This window comes from Dama dama, chromosome 20 (assembly GCF_033118175.1).
Source record: "Dama dama isolate Ldn47 chromosome 20, ASM3311817v1, whole genome shotgun sequence".
Taxonomy (NCBI): Eukaryota; Metazoa; Chordata; class Mammalia; order Artiodactyla; family Cervidae; genus Dama; species Dama dama.
In genome coordinates, this window is record NC_083700.1 from 105,692,435 (window position 1) to 105,709,821 (window position 17,387).

Sequence of the window (17,387 nt, forward strand, 5' to 3'; positions counted from 1 at the left end):
TGTGAAGGAAAGCCAGGGGCCTCAGCACAGGCTCTGGGAGGAAGGGGAGGAGTTGGCTGGAGTTGCATGGCCGGGCCTCACCCCTGTGCTCCTTCCCCTCCCACCCGCCACCCCAGCGTTCCTTCTGCAGCACCGTGGCTGATGAGATCCGCTTCTCCCTTACCTGCCAGCGTCGGGTCAAGCACAAGCCGCAGCCTCCCATGATGGTCAAGACTGACGCCGTCATCAACATGCACACATTCAACGATCGCCGGCTTCCGGGCAAAGACAGCATGACCTGCAGCACATCATTGGCCCCCGTGTTCCCCTAGGCACAGGTGGGGTGGGGACCGCCGGCCTGGGGGCAGGGCGGAGGAAAGCAAAGGAGACTGGAAGGAACACCCCCAAGCCCCACACTGGACTTGGGGACCAGAGCTGCTGCCTGCCTGTTGGGCCAGGAGCCCTCTGCCCTTACCTATCAGGAAACCAGCAGGCCCCCAGGCCAGCTGCTTGGGCTTCACCCTCTTCTTGTTTCTTCTTTGGGTTTCTAAAGCTGCCAGCCAAGACAGCCAAGGCCAAAGGAAGCACATGCCTCTCTCAGGCCAAATTCACCTGCCCCTCAACTCTCTTCTATAGTCAGAAGTTTCTACCATGGCCCTGCAGGGACCAAAGAAAACAGGAAACAGCTCTCATATTGCCGCTCCTTCCCCATGGGGGCAGGCCTCCTGGAACTTGACTAGGAGATCAGAGGCATAGACCCTGGGTACCAAAAAGGATGTTATTGTTCGGCTGCCAATGGGAACTGAAGCTGGAGGACAGCTACCCCACATGCCTGATCAGAAGGAAGAACTCATCCCCCAGGGGCTGCTCACATGATCCTGATCTCCTGGACTTGACACCACCCATGGTGGAGCCCCTGTTTGGGCAAAGTTAAAGGCAGGAGCCCCACAGGGGAAAAAGAGGAGTTTGGCGTCTGGGAGAGAGGAGGATGCACAGAGAATGCCAATTTGCACTCTTCTGGACAATGTCCCAATGGGTCCCGCTCCTCTGGAAGGTCTCTAGGAGTGGGAGAGTGGTCAGATCAAATTCACCTCCCCGTTATGACCAGAGGAGAAAGGACCCCCAGAATCTCCTGCAAAGGATGCCCGGAGACTCGGCCAGAGGAACAGTGGATTCCATGGAAATCCCAGAGGCCCTCGAGCCATTGGATTTTATTTTGCTGGTTAGCAAGCTGTTTTCTAAACCCCGGTGGCATTAGGACGCTTGAGCTCTTTGCCATCTACTCTTCAGCGACTCCCCATTCCTGGCCAGTTGACCTTGACCGTCTTCTGTTATCATGGAAGGAGGAAAGTAGCCTAGATTGAAGTGAACATTGTCACCCATCCTCCAAGGAGGATCAAGTCCACTGCACAGGCTCACTTTGGGATAGATGGGGAAAGCTGGATTGGAGGGGGGGCGGGCACATGAGGAACTCCATGCCTCCTGGACTTGCCAAACCTTAAAGATGCCCCCCCAGAGAAAGAAAATTTCCAGGGGGCAGAATAGTCTCCCTGGTAGAGGCTCCTGGGGTGGGGAGGAAGAAGCTGCCTCCTGGAGGATTAACCAAAGACCCCACACAGAGATACACAGTTGTAATGGCCCTGGTCTCTTGTTCAGAAGAGCTGGGACCTTGTGGGGTTTGGGGGTTCAGCAGAGAAGGGGTGGCAGACGAGGTGCAGTGAGCAGTGGACCAGGTGATCCGTGGGTTCCAGCCAGCTGTGACAGATACTCTAGGTCTGAGACGCTTAAGATTCTGGGAGGAGAATGAGATGTGGAGGGATTAGGAACAAAGTGTCCTTAAAGAGAGCACGATGAGGCCAGCAAGGCTGCCCATGGCCAAGGGCAGAGGGCAGGCTTTGAGCCAGGGAAAGGGGGCTGGAGATCTGTACAGAGACCAGGAGACACCAGCCACCCACCCCCCTACCGCTCTTCTGTTTCTGCCTGGGGACCCTGGTTAGGAAAAGAGCTACACTTAAGTCTCAAGAACCTCCTCAGCTGGGGTGAAGGGTAATCTCTAACTCTCCTCAGGAGTCCCAAAGCAGGAGAGCCCAGTGGACGCATGTGATAACTATCGTCTTCTCCAGACTGAGCTGTGGGGCCAAACCAGCTGGTTCCCAGGGCCACAGCAGTTCTAACAGGCGGTGCTCACTGGAGGTGGGAGAAGAGGGATGGAACGCCACGTGGCCAACACGCATCATGATAGGAAAAGCCATGCTGTTGTGAGCTCCTGGATGTAGGAGTGTATGTGTGTCTGTGTGTGCGTGCGCATGTATGTGTATCTTTTTTTTTTTATGTATGTGTATCTTTGTGTGTCTGATCTTTAGGGGCTGGGCATGAAGGATAAATGAGGGCATGTGACAGAGTCCCAGGCATGCAATAATAGGAGAACCCTTTGGGTTCTGATGTGTGTGTGTGCACGTGTGTGTGAATTTGGGGTGAAGGAGATAAATCTGGACAAGCAGCAGGACCCCATACATGTAAAAACAGGAGAAGCCATGCCATATTGGGGTTCTGGTGAGTATACATATGTATACATACGTGAACAACTGTGTATGCTTGTGTGTGTGTGTGTGTGTGTGCACGCACACACACTTTTGTGCACCTAATGGCAGAGGGTGGAGGACAAGATAAAATATGTTTTAATGGAGAAGCTAAATAAGTTTACATGGAGAAGCCATGTCATCAAGGGGTCTGTTTGTGAGCACGTGTGCATGTTTGTGTGTGGTGGAGGGTGGGAGGGAAGACAGAACTGGATGGATGCACAGCACAAGGGAATGCATGTTGTATGTGAGGAGCCACGTGGGCCTGGAGTTCGTGTGTATGTGTGTGTGTTCACATATGTGTGTTCAAACGTGCACATATGTTCCAGCTCACAATAGGAGCAGAGATGGACAATCAGGAAGGGAACTAGAGTCTGGGTATGCTTCTGCCATGGAGAGAGGTCATTTGTCACAAAGATTTGCTAAGATCACATAGGCCTGAGGAGACGGGCCAAGTAGGGACGAAACCCTGCAGGCAGTCACAGCCAGTGACTCCTTTGCTTTCTGTGGAGTGTCCTATTTGAAGGGAAAATGACTGTTTTTGGCAATTTCCAGATAACCAGATTCTGATGAAGGTATTTGCCAGTTTTTTCTCACCGATCACAGACATGAGCCACTCTCTTTCTTTATCCGGTCTACTTTCATAGCACACGCCCACATCCATGTTCGTATCACACACTCAACCGTGTGTGTGCTTTCGTGACACGCCATGAACGTGTCATTTCTTCTGAGGCTATGCACATATATAGACTGCGATGGCAGGAAGACTAGGAGGTGGTGGGGTAGGAAGAGCTTCATCAAAGGAGGGGAGGAAGGTGGAACTCAGCGGCACAATTCCATTAGGGAAATCCCCCGAAAGGGACTGAAATGATTTCTCAAGTCCTACGTGGAGATGGGAGGACACGCAGCCTGATATCACCTCCCATTCGAGCCTTACATCCGTGTGTGGACAACGGTTCAAACTCTGCCTGATGACCTGTGTTTGTCTCTGAGACCAGCCCAGCATTCAGAGTGCAGCGGAGGTCACTTCTGTCCGAATGTGAGCTCTGTCCCAGGGGCCTGAAGGTGCTGCTGCGTCTTGGGGTGGGGGCCGGGGAACTATTCCCAGCAAGGTGGGTCGAGTGGAAATAACATTCAGGCCCACCTGCCCGCGGGCGTGGATCTGAGCTACGGCGAGTATGCATGCGCACACACGGAGGCACTGAGGTCAGTGGCAGCTCAACACTGGTTTGGATAGAGCGGAGGATGGGACTGGCCCAAGCAGGCGCTGGACTGTCCCTGCCCAGCACGTACCGGCCCTGAAGAGAAGAGCACCCCTACCTTCCACTTCCATCCCCCACCTCGAAATGCCAGTGCCTCCCCTCAGCCTGCTCCAACTGGCCAGATTAAAGGGCAGCACTGGGGACATACACACCCTGCCAAGGCCCTGGGGAGCGGGGCCATGAGGCCTCATTTTCTCTCTCCCCTTGACCTGTCACTGGTCTATCTTCTGTGGACAGATAAGAAAAACCTGAGAACTTTGTCACCATTCAGTGGGCCCCACGCTGGGCACGTGTCTCAAGATGGGTAAGGCGCCCTTGGCCGAGGAGCTGACTCTGAGTCTCTGAAGGGTGGGAGCACCTCCCCTGCTCACAGCCAAGACTCTGTCTCCACTAGCCAAGCACACAGGTTCCCCTCAAGGCCCCGGGCATGGGCAGAGGGCAAGTCCAGCCCTGGATGGAGGAGGGCTCTGGCAGTGGCGAGAAGCCTCCAAATGGTTAGAAGTCACTCCCTCCCCAATTCCCAGGAAAGCAGAAGTCAGACCCAGGCACCCGCTTACCCAGAACAGTGGGAAGCTCCCTCCCCGACATCTCCTCCCAGGCGGGTGTGCTGAGTGTGGGCTGGTGGCTGTGGCTTCATCACTCAGCATGAAGCCCATCCCTTCCCAGACCCTTCCCAACTCTCTGCTCTGGCCCACATCTCTGGTCCTGTGTGGACAGCCATCTGGGAAGGGCTTAGCGATCTGGACAAACAGCTGGATGGACTTAAACTCTGAGATGGGCCCGGCCCTGTGGACAGACTCAAAAAGTGCACCCAGTTCTGTAGACGGGCCTCTGGACTAGACCCATCTGCAAAAGCCCCGGGCTGGGAGGACCCATCTGGAACGGGCCCAGCTGCTTGCCCTAGTAGAAGGGTCCCGCTCTCGGTCCCCTGGCCAGCCTGAATGGAGCCTTCCTTTCCGTCCTGGCTTTGCCCTGGAGTTAGAAGTTCAGAGATGAGGCCATATGTGAAAGTCACAAAACTGTTTTTGGTAGAAGGTTAAAGTTCTGTACAGTATATATATGAATGTAAAAAGATATATATATATATGCTGTATATATATATATATGCACAGTGTATATATGACCTGTAGCCCATGTGTATACGCACCCCTCCCCGCACGTCTGCACACAGAGTGTACATAACCCAGCCAGTGTGGGTGGGGACCAGGTGAGCAGCGGGGGCTGCAGCTGGAGAGTCTAGGATGGAAGCTGCTTGGGGCAGGGGCTGCGGAGAGCCCTCTGGGGGACGGGAAGGGCCCATGCATGTCAGACCTGCAGACCCTGAGGAGGAAGGGAGAACTGAGGGGCTGGCAGGTAGGCCTCCTGAGGACTACTGCATCTGAGAGGCTCTGAGGATTGCCGGGCCTCTGTCTGGGGGGCAGCGTTGTACAGTACTGGGCTCCTGAGCCAATATGACAGCTGCAGTCCCAGGGCAGTTAGCAGGGAGCTGGAAGGGCTGGGAAAGAGGGGGCCACTCCCTGGACCAGCTCTCAATACCTGTCTGCCCAGCCGCCAGGGATGCTCCACCTGAAATACCCTAGAAGGCTGAAAGTATGGCAGAGGCCATTGCCTCACATTCTCAACCACACACAAAGACGACCCAGCTCCCAGCTAAGGAAAACCCTTTTTCAGGAGAACGGCCTCCTGCATGCCAGTCAGATATCCCCGGCCCCTGTCTTCTAGAACATACCTCAAATCACCCCGCAGCGTGTCTATTTTACAGATGAAAACTTTGAGGCCTCCAGATATAAGAAAACAGCTGTGGACCCAGCAATTCCAGCCATGAGTTCGTCCCACCCCAGACAATCTCCCCAGCCCATTTGACTGCAAGGTCAGCTGTCAGGGAGTGACTGGGGAGCCAGAGGTGTGAGCAGAGCAGTGACAGGGGGTGAAAGAGGGGAAGCCAAGAAGGCGGTCTGAGCACGGCCTAGTGCCATCTGTCCGCCCTCTCCCCTGCCCCCCCTCCCCTGCAGGGCAGCTGGCATAGAGCCTGGCCCTGCCCCTGCAGACCTCCGTCCCTACCACACTCGGATCCGTCTGTTCTTTCCCTTCTAACCCTTCAGCAAGTGGTTCGGCTCTATCACCGGCGAGAGCATCTCTGGACCACGTGGGAAAGGGTCTGGAGTGGGCTTCCATGTGGTCAGCGGTCTGCCCTCTGCTTCAGCCCCATGCGTCAGACTGGTCTGCACTTAACTCTGGGTCTGCCTCTGTTTGGGGTCCTGGCCGGAGCATATCTGAACCCAGCCCCGAGGATGGGCCTGTCCTGACTCCAGGACAGGAATCAGAGGCTCCAGGGGCCCCCTTGCCACTGTGCTCCAAGCCCCCAGCCCACCTCTGCCTGTGCCAGCTTCCTGGCTGCGCCTCCCACGATGGGGACTTGGGTTCCCAGCCCCTCGGTGAAGCCCCAAGATAGCACCATGTGAGACCCCTGGCCTGTCCCACCACCCAGACCAGAGTGCCTGGACGCCCCCCACCCCAATCCTACTCAACATAGTTCCCACACACTGGTCTCTGGGCCATTCAGGGGATGCCCTTTGTGGACATGCAGAATTTCTATGAATATAGTTTTTTGTAAACATTTTGTAACAATTTGGGTTTCATAGTAACTGTGTTACTTGCCAATCATTCTAGGCTGATGTAAATAAATTTCCAAACAAATCTGATTATTTTCCTTTTTAAGACACTGTGATATATCAAAGTGCACAGTTTGCTGTATGAAGTAATATGGTTTTAAATTTTAAATAAAGAAATGTTTCTAGAAAACAGGGCCCTCTTGAGATGCGTTTTCTGCTTCTCTTGTCTCTTTAGAACCAGAGGGTGCCGCAGTTGTGCCATCTTCACCCAAGGTTGACTGTGTCCTGGGCAGGGGCCCCTGGGGGTGAGCAGGTGGGTGACTCCAGCCCAGGCTCCTGGTCCCCATTTCAGATGTTTACATGGGACGTCAGTATTGACATCATCTGGCCTCCATCTTCCCTTCTCTTGGGCGCGTTCCTCTCCATCTCCTCTCCATCCCATAGCTACCTACGAAGTCGCCACGTCCCTGTGTGATCCTGGCCCTTTGGCAACAGCTGAGGAAGCAAGGTAAGCCTCTTTTCCAGAGCTAGCCAATCAGAGGTCTTGCCTGAGCTTTTTCAAACTAGAAATTGGAGAGTGCTCAGTCAGTTACTCTTGGGTGATGGAAACTGTACACATAATAAAGGGTTCAGGGCAGGACACTTTAAGCAGGAAGAGGCTGAATACAGATGTTTATAAAACCAGTGAAAGATAAGGGAGCAAGGACATGCTGGGCCTCCAGTGGCTCTCAGAACAATACAGAGGTGACCCACTAGAGGAGTGACCCCTCCAAGACCAGTACTAGAACCGGGAGGCAAAACACACCAGATAACTATGCCCTCAATGTCAAGGCCTCCCTTCCCTTTGACCTTGGTCATCTCACCCTACCCAGAACCCTCCTGCTCCAAGTTCTGAAGACCCAGGCCCAATACAATAGCAGCACAGAGCTGGACCTGTCCCCATTTAACCCTTCACCTGCCCTATCTGAAACACTTATGAATTCCACCTCCCACTGCACTGCCCTATTCCTCTGTCTTATCTAGCCCCAGAATGTGTAGGTTGGAGTGGACACAGATCACTCAGCATCCCTTCGCTTAGGCCCGATGACAAGCCCCACCAAGCAGTACAATCAAAGAGGCCGAGGTGAACTTGCTGGGCTCTGCCCACCCCCACCCCCCCACCCCCCTACCCCACCCCTGCTGTGTCCTCTTCAAGCTTCAGTCTCCTTGCCTGCAGAGAGGAGAGGCTAAGATCCACCTCCGGAGGCTGTCATAGGGATTCGATGACATTGTAGCTGCCTTGCACTGCTACATCTCATCATTTTCTCCTGGAGGGAAAGTAACAAATGACTGGAACCCTCCCCAAATATTCCAAGAGTCAGAGTAGCCCAGGAACAGAGAAATCAAAGATGGCCAAATACTCACCTTTGTTCAACTTCAAAGAGCTGGGTTCTTGTCTCAAATCCAAAACATCTGGAAGGATACATGATCCCATCACCCCTCCACCACTTCCCCAATTAGGCCCAAGATTCCACAGGCTGGAGGAGGGAAATGGGGGAGGGACAGCCAGACAGAAACAGAGTCACGTGTGGAGGGATCGCCCGGTTGCCAGTGCTAGCCAGCTCCAGGGACTGGACCCTAGTCTCCACCTGCACAAAGCTCGTACAGACCTGGGGACATGTGCCACACTCGGACATCCTTCTCAGCACCTCCATAAAGACATCTTCCTTAGCAGCCAGGGGATGCCCCCTGGCCATCTTGCATGAGTCAAGAGCCATTTGTAGCCTGAGAGCTCCCCAGCCCACGTGGCTGAGTCCTCTTTCATTGAATCAAGAAATCAGAGCTCTGTCGTGAATACTGAGAGGGAGGGTGGTGGTGTGTTGAGGCACCTCCCCACCTCCAGCCAAGTGAGACTGGACTAGAGGTTTCCCTCTGAGTCGTGGAAAAATCCCTTTCCACTGTTTTACTCATCACCATCATCAGTATTGTGGTGGTGGCTGTCATTTCTGCTTCCCAGGCGGTCATCAGGAAGCCCTGGTGTCTTGGAGTTGATAGGCCAGGATGGGTCTGGAGTAGGTTCTGGTTAGGCTCCTTTTGGGCCTCTAGGTCCGGGGAAGTCCCATCCCAGATAGCTATACCCTCAGTGTCAAGGGCTCCCTTCCTTTTGACTCTGGTCATTTCACCCTGCCCAGAACACAGAGTTCTGAGACCCCTCAAGCTGGCTTTCACTTCCTATAGGTCCCTACCATCCTCCAGGTCAGGGACACACCCTCCCTCCTGACATCTCCCACGGCAAGGGCCTCTGATCACTCATGTCCAGAATCAGGGACAAGCTTCAAGGCCCTTCTGCCACCTTAATTTGAGCAGGTGATCTTGGGCCATTCACAGACCTTAGCTTCTCTCCTATGCAGTGTGAATGCCCATTTTGACTGCCTCAGGGAGCTCATGTAAGAATGAAAGAAAAAGCTCCCATGAAAGCACGTGCTAAGTGTGAGGCATCAGCTCACTATCTGAGAGGGTCCTTCTCTGCTCTTCTGTCAGTTCCCCTTCTCTCACATCTGCCCAGCCCCCAGGTCCAGCTGGAATGAGCGTGGAGCAGGAAGAGTTCAGGGACCAGGCACTCCTGGGACTGCAGTTTGCCATTCCAAGAATCAGGCTGGGACCAAGCCATGCAGCTCCCCCGGGGCCTTGATGGCACTTCCTTGGGAAACAGAAGCTGAGTGTTTAAGAAGCATCTGTCATTATGGAAACAAAGTTGCCAGGCCATTTTTTCTTTTACTATTTTTACTGCGGTTTCATTATCTTATGCAAATGAGGCCGCTGATGAAGCCTTTCTGCAGGGTGGCCCATGCTGGGACCAGCTCCACCAAGGGGATTTATTGCCTGCCTCAGCCTCCAGACTAGATCTGGGATGAGGAGGCCCTATGGAGATGGCTTCCGGAGCAGCTGCCCGGCCCTGGAACACACGACTTCCTGCCAGACAAGCCCCCAGGTCCTGCCTCTGTCCTAGGAGAGCCCTGGTCCTTTATTTCCAAAGACCTAAGTGTCAGCTCAGCCTGGCCCAGGCCTCTGTCCCCATTTCCTCAATAGCTGGGGCTGCTTGAGTTGTCAGTACCCAGTAGGATGCAAGGGAAATGATGGGAAGCAACTGGGGCTCCAACCCTCTAGGCCCTCTGGGAATAGCATATAATAAGCAACTGAGTTTCCCATTCAATGGGGAGAAAGCTGGAGGATGTACACACCCACCTGGTCTAGGCTGGTCCCTGGAGGCTGGCCATCACACACGTTTCTGGCACGCCCCAGGTGCAGGTGGGCTCTGGGGTGGGATAAAGTCTCAGGGAAAGCAATGCAGGTGGTGGCCGCTGATAATTGGGTAGTTTGTGCAGACGTGGTAAGGGCAGGAGATAAGTGTAAGACAGTGACAGCAGCCGCTACGACCCCATTTTAGAGATGAAAGGCACAAGGCTCAAAGAAGCCAAATAACTTGCCCACACTCCAGGGCTGTCTGCCTCCCCAGCTCAAGGATCCCACAGTAGCTTACTATCTCCTGACTCCTTGCCCCTCCCGCACACATTTTCTCCCAGCTTGAGGTGTGCTGGCCAAGCTCATGTTCTTCCCAGTGAGTCCAGAGGCTCCAGGATGTGGGGAGAATTTCCCCTGAGAGTGCCCATCTTCTGTCCAGTCCCTCTGGCCCAAAGTTTCCCTTTTTGTGTACCATGAGGACCAGCTTCCCCTCCTTCTGCCTAATTTAGTCTTGGAAATTCTCTCCAGTCTAATAAGGCATGTTCAGGCACAAGAGCAGGTCAAGCCTTCAATTAGAGCCTTCTGAACTATGTGGGCACTTCCCTGTATGAGGTGGTCTAACTCAGCCCACATTTCCCAAGAGTTGGGCATCGATGAAATGACGTGAAAAGTCAGAAGTTTCTCGGCCCCACTCACCTGAAGTGGGTGTGGAGGGAATAAGGTCACAGCAGTTGACGTAACCCAAATGTCACTGGCTCTATGCCCTCTTGCATTACCTTGACTTCCAGTCCCCCACAAAATCCAAGGTAAAGGTGCCCCCTGCACTCAGAATCACCCTCTCATCTGAGGACCAGACTCTTAGCGCTCAGCTCTTTCTTTTCCAGGAGAAGCTGTCATTAGTAATAAAATAATAACAATAACAATGACAATAATAATAACACAGTCTAGCTACCTGAGCGACAACTCCAGACCCGGGACAGCGTTCAGCACTTTGCATATCTCATCTTACAGAATTTTCACCATAACTCTATGAGCTAGGAGTTATTGTCCCCATCTTACAGATGTGGAAACTGAGGCTAAGAGCAGTAGGATAACTCACCCACAATTACCCAGTCAGTATTAGAATGAGGCTTTTCAGCTGGGACCTCCACATCACAGATTTGATAAATGGGTGAATGACTAAATGACTGAGTGAATCAGAAAGCAGTCAATAATCAATGGTGTTTAGAGACACTGGGGAACTTTCCTGCTTATAGAAAAAAAAATCCAAACTCGATTGGGCCAAAAATGAGAATTACTAATTACAGCCGCTCACAGGAACGACCTACCATTTATGCCTAATTGCAGTGCAGTCCAATAACAATTATGCACATCAATAAATGTGTCAGATTAACTTGGGTGTAAGCTTTATTTGATTGCAACACTAAAGTTGGTAGTGGCTTAGACTTGGGAGGCTGTGGCCCATCCTTGGGAGCCCATGGTCCCTTCTGGAAGCAAGGTTGGTGATAGAGGGGAAGTGGGAGGTGGGGGCAGAGAGGAATAGATCTCTTCTCTGCCGTGGCAGGTCTGTTCTGGCAAGCTCGGGAAAAATAGTTTGGCAGGGGGTCTTTGCGGGGCATGCAACATCACAAAGCCTCCCCTCCCTCCCTCAATGCCAAAGGCAGCTTCCTAATTAGAACATCCATAACCCTCAGCATCTGCTCCAAGAAAATTCAGCTGCTCTAAGATGGGGAAGTCCATTAACTTTATTGCAAAAACGTCGGACGTGCTTTTAGACAGAGGATCACTGCCAAGTGAGATAAACCGCCAGGACCTGCCAGGGGGACAGGCCAGAACTTCCTGCGGGCCCCAGTTGGGTACCCCTGACTGCCTCCTCTCCCTAGCCAATGCCCTGGCTGGGACCATGGCCTCCTGGGAGGCTGGAGCTGGGGAAACTGAATTTCAAATGCAGGTGCAGTCTGAGCACGCTGGCTTTCCCCATGCAATTCACAGCCTGCTGGATGGAAGCGCCAGAACTGGCACCATCTAACTCCCAGAATGCACCAGGAGCCCACTCCACAGTCGGGCCCCTCATTCCTGCGTCAGCAGGAGTTGGATTTGCTGGTGTCCCTGGGAGCAGTGGAGCAAGGTGGCTAAGAACGGGCTTTGGAATTAGATATTCCTGGGGCTGAATCCCGACTTTGCCACTTAGGAGTCACTGTGTGACCTTGCAACAGTGGCTTAATGTCCTGAGACTCCATAATCACCTCTCGGAGGGTTAAACAAGATGAGGCTGGGAAGCTTCAACTCGGTGCCTGTCCTGCAGCAAGGGCTCTGCAAACAAGAGTACATCTTCCAGGTCTGCAGTGTGGAAATGGAGAGGAAACCAAAACCCTGAAAGTGTGTCAGGGAAGGGAGTAAGCACCAGGTTGGAGTCAGACGGTCCTGGGGTCTAATCCCAGCTCTGCCCTACGCTTTGTTATCCCAGACCTTCAGTTTCCTCATCTGTAAAATGGGGTTGATGGTCCCTGTCCTCCTTTCCCCGAAGGAGAATTAGGAAGATGTGAAAGTACTTTGAGGCCGCTAAAGGGATATTCAGAAGTGTCACTTTATTGTTCCTGTTACTCTGGTTGTCCACCTAATGTCTAGTGCTCCCCCCAGACACACCAGGCCTGAGGCTGGCTGCTTCCCAGCCTGGAATTCATCTCTGCCTCAGCACACCACACCACAGCCCTCCTGCCTCATCCTGGGCAGCACGGTTCTCCACAGGGAACAACCACAGACCTCCCAGACTTTGCAAACGTCTTGCCAAGTAGGCCTCCTGGGTGTCCTTCCTCAGATTCGGATCCTTCTTAATATGAATAATTAGCAGAAACAATCCGAGGGGGAGGCAGCAGCCATAGCAATCGACCCCCGTGATTTCCGAGCCGCGGGGAGAGCCCAATTTCGCTCCAATCCGGATGCTGTAAATTCCCATCAAGCTAAGAAAATATAGTGCAATTTAGAAACACTGATACGGCAATAAAACACAGATCTCCGGCAAATGGAATTCGGCAACATCTAAAAATGGAGCCATACATTACTCCGCCTGCAAACTCCCTCTGGGGACACACTGCTGGGAGAAGTTGGGGGAGTTTTAGGTCTAAGTTGATCTTTCTTTTCTGGATGAAGGCAGGACCACCCATGGCTGGATCCCAGGCAATGCTCTCAGGCAGGCCTCCTCCGTGGGTCTGGAAGGATCCCAGGAGAGTCCCCCAGCCAGAGGCCCTGTGGCCTGGCCCCTATCATCCAGGGGCCGCTGGCGGAAGCATTTCTGAAAGGGTGAGAGAGGAAGGAGGGAGAGAAACTTATGGCCGTTTAGTCCTCACATGTGGCCTTCAAGGGAAATGTGATCAGTCTTATTTATCAGATGAAGATCCTGACATTTGGAAGTAAAGAGATGTGTTCAAGGTCATTCGGGGACAAGTGGTAAAAGCTGGATTTGAACCCACATCTGTCAGCCTCTTTCTCTTCTATGTACCATCCCATTAAGCTCAGGACTCAGTTCATGACTCTGCAAAAGCCAGAATGGAGCCAAACATCACTGCTCACTGCCTTCTGGGAGTGTGGATAGGACCACAGGCCATAAATGGGCTCATCACTCTGCTTCCTGGTGTTATTAGCCCCACTCTATAGCTACTGAGCGCACGCACACACACATACCATGAGATGCAGAAAGAGGTATACTGACACAGTCCTGTCTCCTAAACAGGTCAGGGAGACCCGAGTTCCCTTGGGAAGGATTGATGGATAGAGGGCAGACTCATAGACCCTAGTACACCCAGTATCTTCACTTCTCCCCATTAGGGGTTCAGGGGCTCAGCACACTGTCCTCTCTAGCCAGGCCAGCCTCCTCACCAAACCCATTCCATCTCACCCTCAGTGATACTCATGCATACATGCATGCACACGTGTGTGCGTGCACACACACACACACACACCATTCATTCTCACCTCCACACTGGTCCCCATCAGACTGTGAGCTCCATGGGAGCAGAGTGGGCTTGTGGTCCTTGACTGACTCCACCCAGGAATTCCACCAATACCTGGGTCTCTCTGGAGACAGCTTTTAAATGCTCCCCTGGGTCCTACTACACCCTGATGCCTAGATCCCAATAAGGGCAGAAAAACTATGGTGGCCTTTCTGGAATTTGTGTGTTAAAACCCCAGCTCTGGAATCAGACAGACCTGGGCTTGCCTTCCAGCTCTGCCACCTACCAGCTGTGTGATAACTTGTGGAAATTACTTAGTCCCTCTTAGCCTCAGTTTCCTCAACTGTAAAATACAGTTAATAATAGGCCCTGCCTGGAAGTAGGGCTACAAAGATTTCATGACATTATACGTGTAAAGCACTTACCACAATACTTGACCCATAGGTGGATAAGAAACTGCAATTAGCCAGACTAGCCTAGGTTGCTGCTAAGTCACTTCAGTTGTGTCCGACTCTATGCGACCCCATAGACGGAAGCCCATCAGGCTCCCCCTTCCCACTACAACAAACATCCCCACATCCTCATGGTTTAATATAGTTCTGTTTCTCTGTGGATCTGGCAACCACCTGGGACAATTGTCATCCACTGTTAAAATTGGTGGTCCAGGCTGCTTCTGGAGAGGCAGAAGACTTCTGTGTTGGAGAAGACTCTTGAGAGTCCCTTGGACTGCAAGGAGATCCAGCCAGTCCATCCTAAATCAGTCCTGGGTGTTCATTGGAAGGACTGATATTGAAGCTGAAACTCCAATACTTTGGCCACCTCATGCGAAGAGCTGGCTCATTTGAAAAGACCCTGGTGCTGGGAAAGATTAAAGGCAGGAGGAGAAGGGGACGACAGAGGATGAGATGGTTGGACGGCATCACCGACTCAATGGACATGGGTTTAGGTAGACTCAGGGAGTTGGTGATGGACAGGGAGGCCTGGCGTGCTGCAGTTCATGGGGTCGCAAAGAGTTGGACACAACTGAGCAACTGAACTGAATTGAGGCTGCTTCTATCATGTGACTCCAGCATCTCAACAGGAGACCTTCTCTGTAATCACCTCAACAAAGAAATAAATGGACTGAAGCATCACATGAGTGCTTTTTACTGCCTGTGCCCAGAAGAATGGTATGATGTCCACTGACATTTCATAGATGAGAACAGCCCTGGTGGTTCAGATGGTGAAGAGTCTACCTGCAATGTGGGAGACCCAGGTTCAATCCCTGGGTCAGGAAGATCCCCTGAAGAAGGGAACAGCTACCCACTGCACTATTTTTGCCTGGAGAATTCCATGGACATAGGAACCTGGCAGGCTACAGTCCATGGGGTCACAAAGAGTCAGACACAACACTTTCATCCTTTTCATGTTTCACAGACTAGAACAGTCAGACCTAGACTCAGCCTAACTGCCATCAGCAGTTGGAGTGTGTCTCCCACGTACCCCAGATGGAGAAAAGAACTGGATACCAGTGAGTCCCAGTAACTTCTTCCATCAGTATTAATTGTAATTCTTCCTTTTCTGCATCTGTATCCAAGTTTGTTTTCCTAGACCCAGAGCCAGCTCTGCTCCCCAAGATTTTCTTCTTCCTCCTTTTCATTTCTGTCATGTATGCTGCAGGCCACCCTGTGCCCCTCTGGCTAAAGGCCAGCCCTGGCCCAGGGGAGGTGATTCTTGCAGAGGAAGGGCTATTTCTGAAGCCCTCCCTGACCCTCTTCCCGGCCCCTCTTCCGCTGACTGAAGAGCCCTCGTCAATTTGTTGACAACCCCGAATCAGGCCTCCAGCATCTGATTACGGCGGTGCCTCTGACTGTCAGGGATAAATGTCTGTTGTCTTTAGGAAGATCTATGTTGATGGAGGTGTCAGCAGAGACAGTGGTGGTGAAACCAGATCCCTCCCCAGTGAGATGTCATTTGTTGGCAAGTCAGATATTTCCAGTTCCTGGCAGAACTCGGGCCTCTGAAGAGAGTGGAGGTAGGATGGCTGGCAGATATGTGAGGCTGCCTGGAGTGAAGGGCAGGGCACCAGAAGCTAGAAGTGAACAGATCATGTGTGAAGTGGCATCAGCAGCCCAGAGGGGAAGCTACTTAAAAGAAGCTAAGCTTCTGGGCTGCAGGAGACCACGAAGATCCCCCAAGTGGAATCCAGCAGGCCTGACAAACAGGGACCAGAACACAGTGCCGGTATGGTCTCTGGAAATTAGATCTGACTCCTGGTCCTATCAGACCAGACAGCTGTGCGCCCTTGGAATAATTGCTCAGCCTCCCTGTGTCTCCTCGGTAAACAAGCGCTCAAAAGCCCCGCCTTGTGAGCTTCTCATAAAAATGCAATGAGATGGATGCAATGTGTTCAGCATAGGGCTTGGCCCACGGCAAGACCTCCATCAGGGGTGAGTGGAAGCTCAGTGAGAGGGAAACAGAGGCCCATTCTGGAGATGCTGGGCCACTGTAGCATGTTCTTCACCCAGACTGCCTTCATCTGGACGGTGCACCCATTCCTCTGTGAGTGTTGGCTGCTAATGGCTCCCAGCTGTCCCCTTCTCAGGTACCTCCTTACCACTGAGGTTAGGTTTCCCATTTCCTGGCACCTGGGTCAGCTCACAGCCTAAGACCTGCAATGTGGATGTACAAAAGACATCCTTGTTTCCTTAAGATGGGACTGACTCCATGTGCTCCAGAGCTCGGCAGCAGAACCAGCATGAAGCAAGACTCCTGCTGAGACCATGAGCTTGCCCTTGTCTTATCCTGCTGCTCTCTGGAGAACATCTTCTCAACACGTTATGGGTTTTCAAGTCCCCATCTCAAGCTCTGCTTCCAGAGAATCTGACCAAGACAGGCATCAAATGAAAGGCCAAAAAATGAGATCTAAGGAGGTCTCAGGTGGCCTAGAGCTGGTCATGACCCGGGTCTGACCCCAGCTGAGCCGCCAGACTGGGCTCCTGCACAGACACTGAGTTATGTGGCCTCTGGTGAACTTTGATTCCTTGCCTGGGGGCACTGGCCCAGAGCTGGTGCGGCGTTTGGTCAGGGCATTTAGGTTGAGCTTTAGGGAGATGGGGAGGCAAAGCAGGGAAGAAGAGTGAACTCCCAGCCCTTCTGATTTCTCTATTTATTGCCTCATTCATGGACGCCTTATCCCTATGTACTTAAACAGGATTTGAGGAGCTTAAAACTAAATGCACTTAAAAGGGAATGATCGTAAAAGCAAAACAGCACAAAAACCATGTCAAAGGAGTGAAATATTTTTATTTCCTTGGAGGTTAACTGGGATAATGAAGGCAGAGCTTCTCACTTAGATCACCAGGAAAGCGAGTTATTGCACATAGCGCCCCTGAAGAGTCAAAGGAGCCCTTACTTCCCTGGGAAGTTCCTCCAGGAGTTCTGGGACCCCCCACAGGTATCCTCCCTGTCCAACCCTGGAGCTATGCCTGCTGACTTCAACAGAAGAGGCAGAGGCTCCCACCCTGTTCCCAGCACTTTGCAGGGCCCGAAGGACATCCCTCCCCTGTCCAGGCACTTGCCCCCTCTGCACAATGAGGGGGCTGAGCCTGATTATCTCAGGGAGGGAGTGCTCTCTTGCTCTGAGGCTCAAGAACCCCATCTAAGAAAACCAGAGGCCAGAGTTCCCAGATCTCAAGCAGGTGGAACGTGAATTTCACACTCCCAGGTGGTGGGAGATGCTGACACTAGGAGATGCTGAGAACCCAGAGCCAGGTCTGAAGTGAAGTGAAAGTGACTCAGGCA

General features: G+C 52.5%; 1 protein-coding gene across 1 annotated transcript in view; it reads left to right on the forward strand.

Annotated features, from left to right (window-relative positions):
* GRIK3 (glutamate ionotropic receptor kainate type subunit 3) overlaps positions 1-657 on the forward strand; it is a 239,198-nt gene extending 238,541 nt beyond the window's left edge. The window contains exon 16 of the mRNA XM_061120092.1: positions 117-657. Coding sequence (XP_060976075.1) covers positions 117-311 — 195 coding nt within the window. The 3' untranslated portion in view covers positions 312-657. The remainder of the gene's footprint in view (positions 1-116) is intronic.
* Positions 658-17,387: the final 16,730 nt, after the last annotated feature.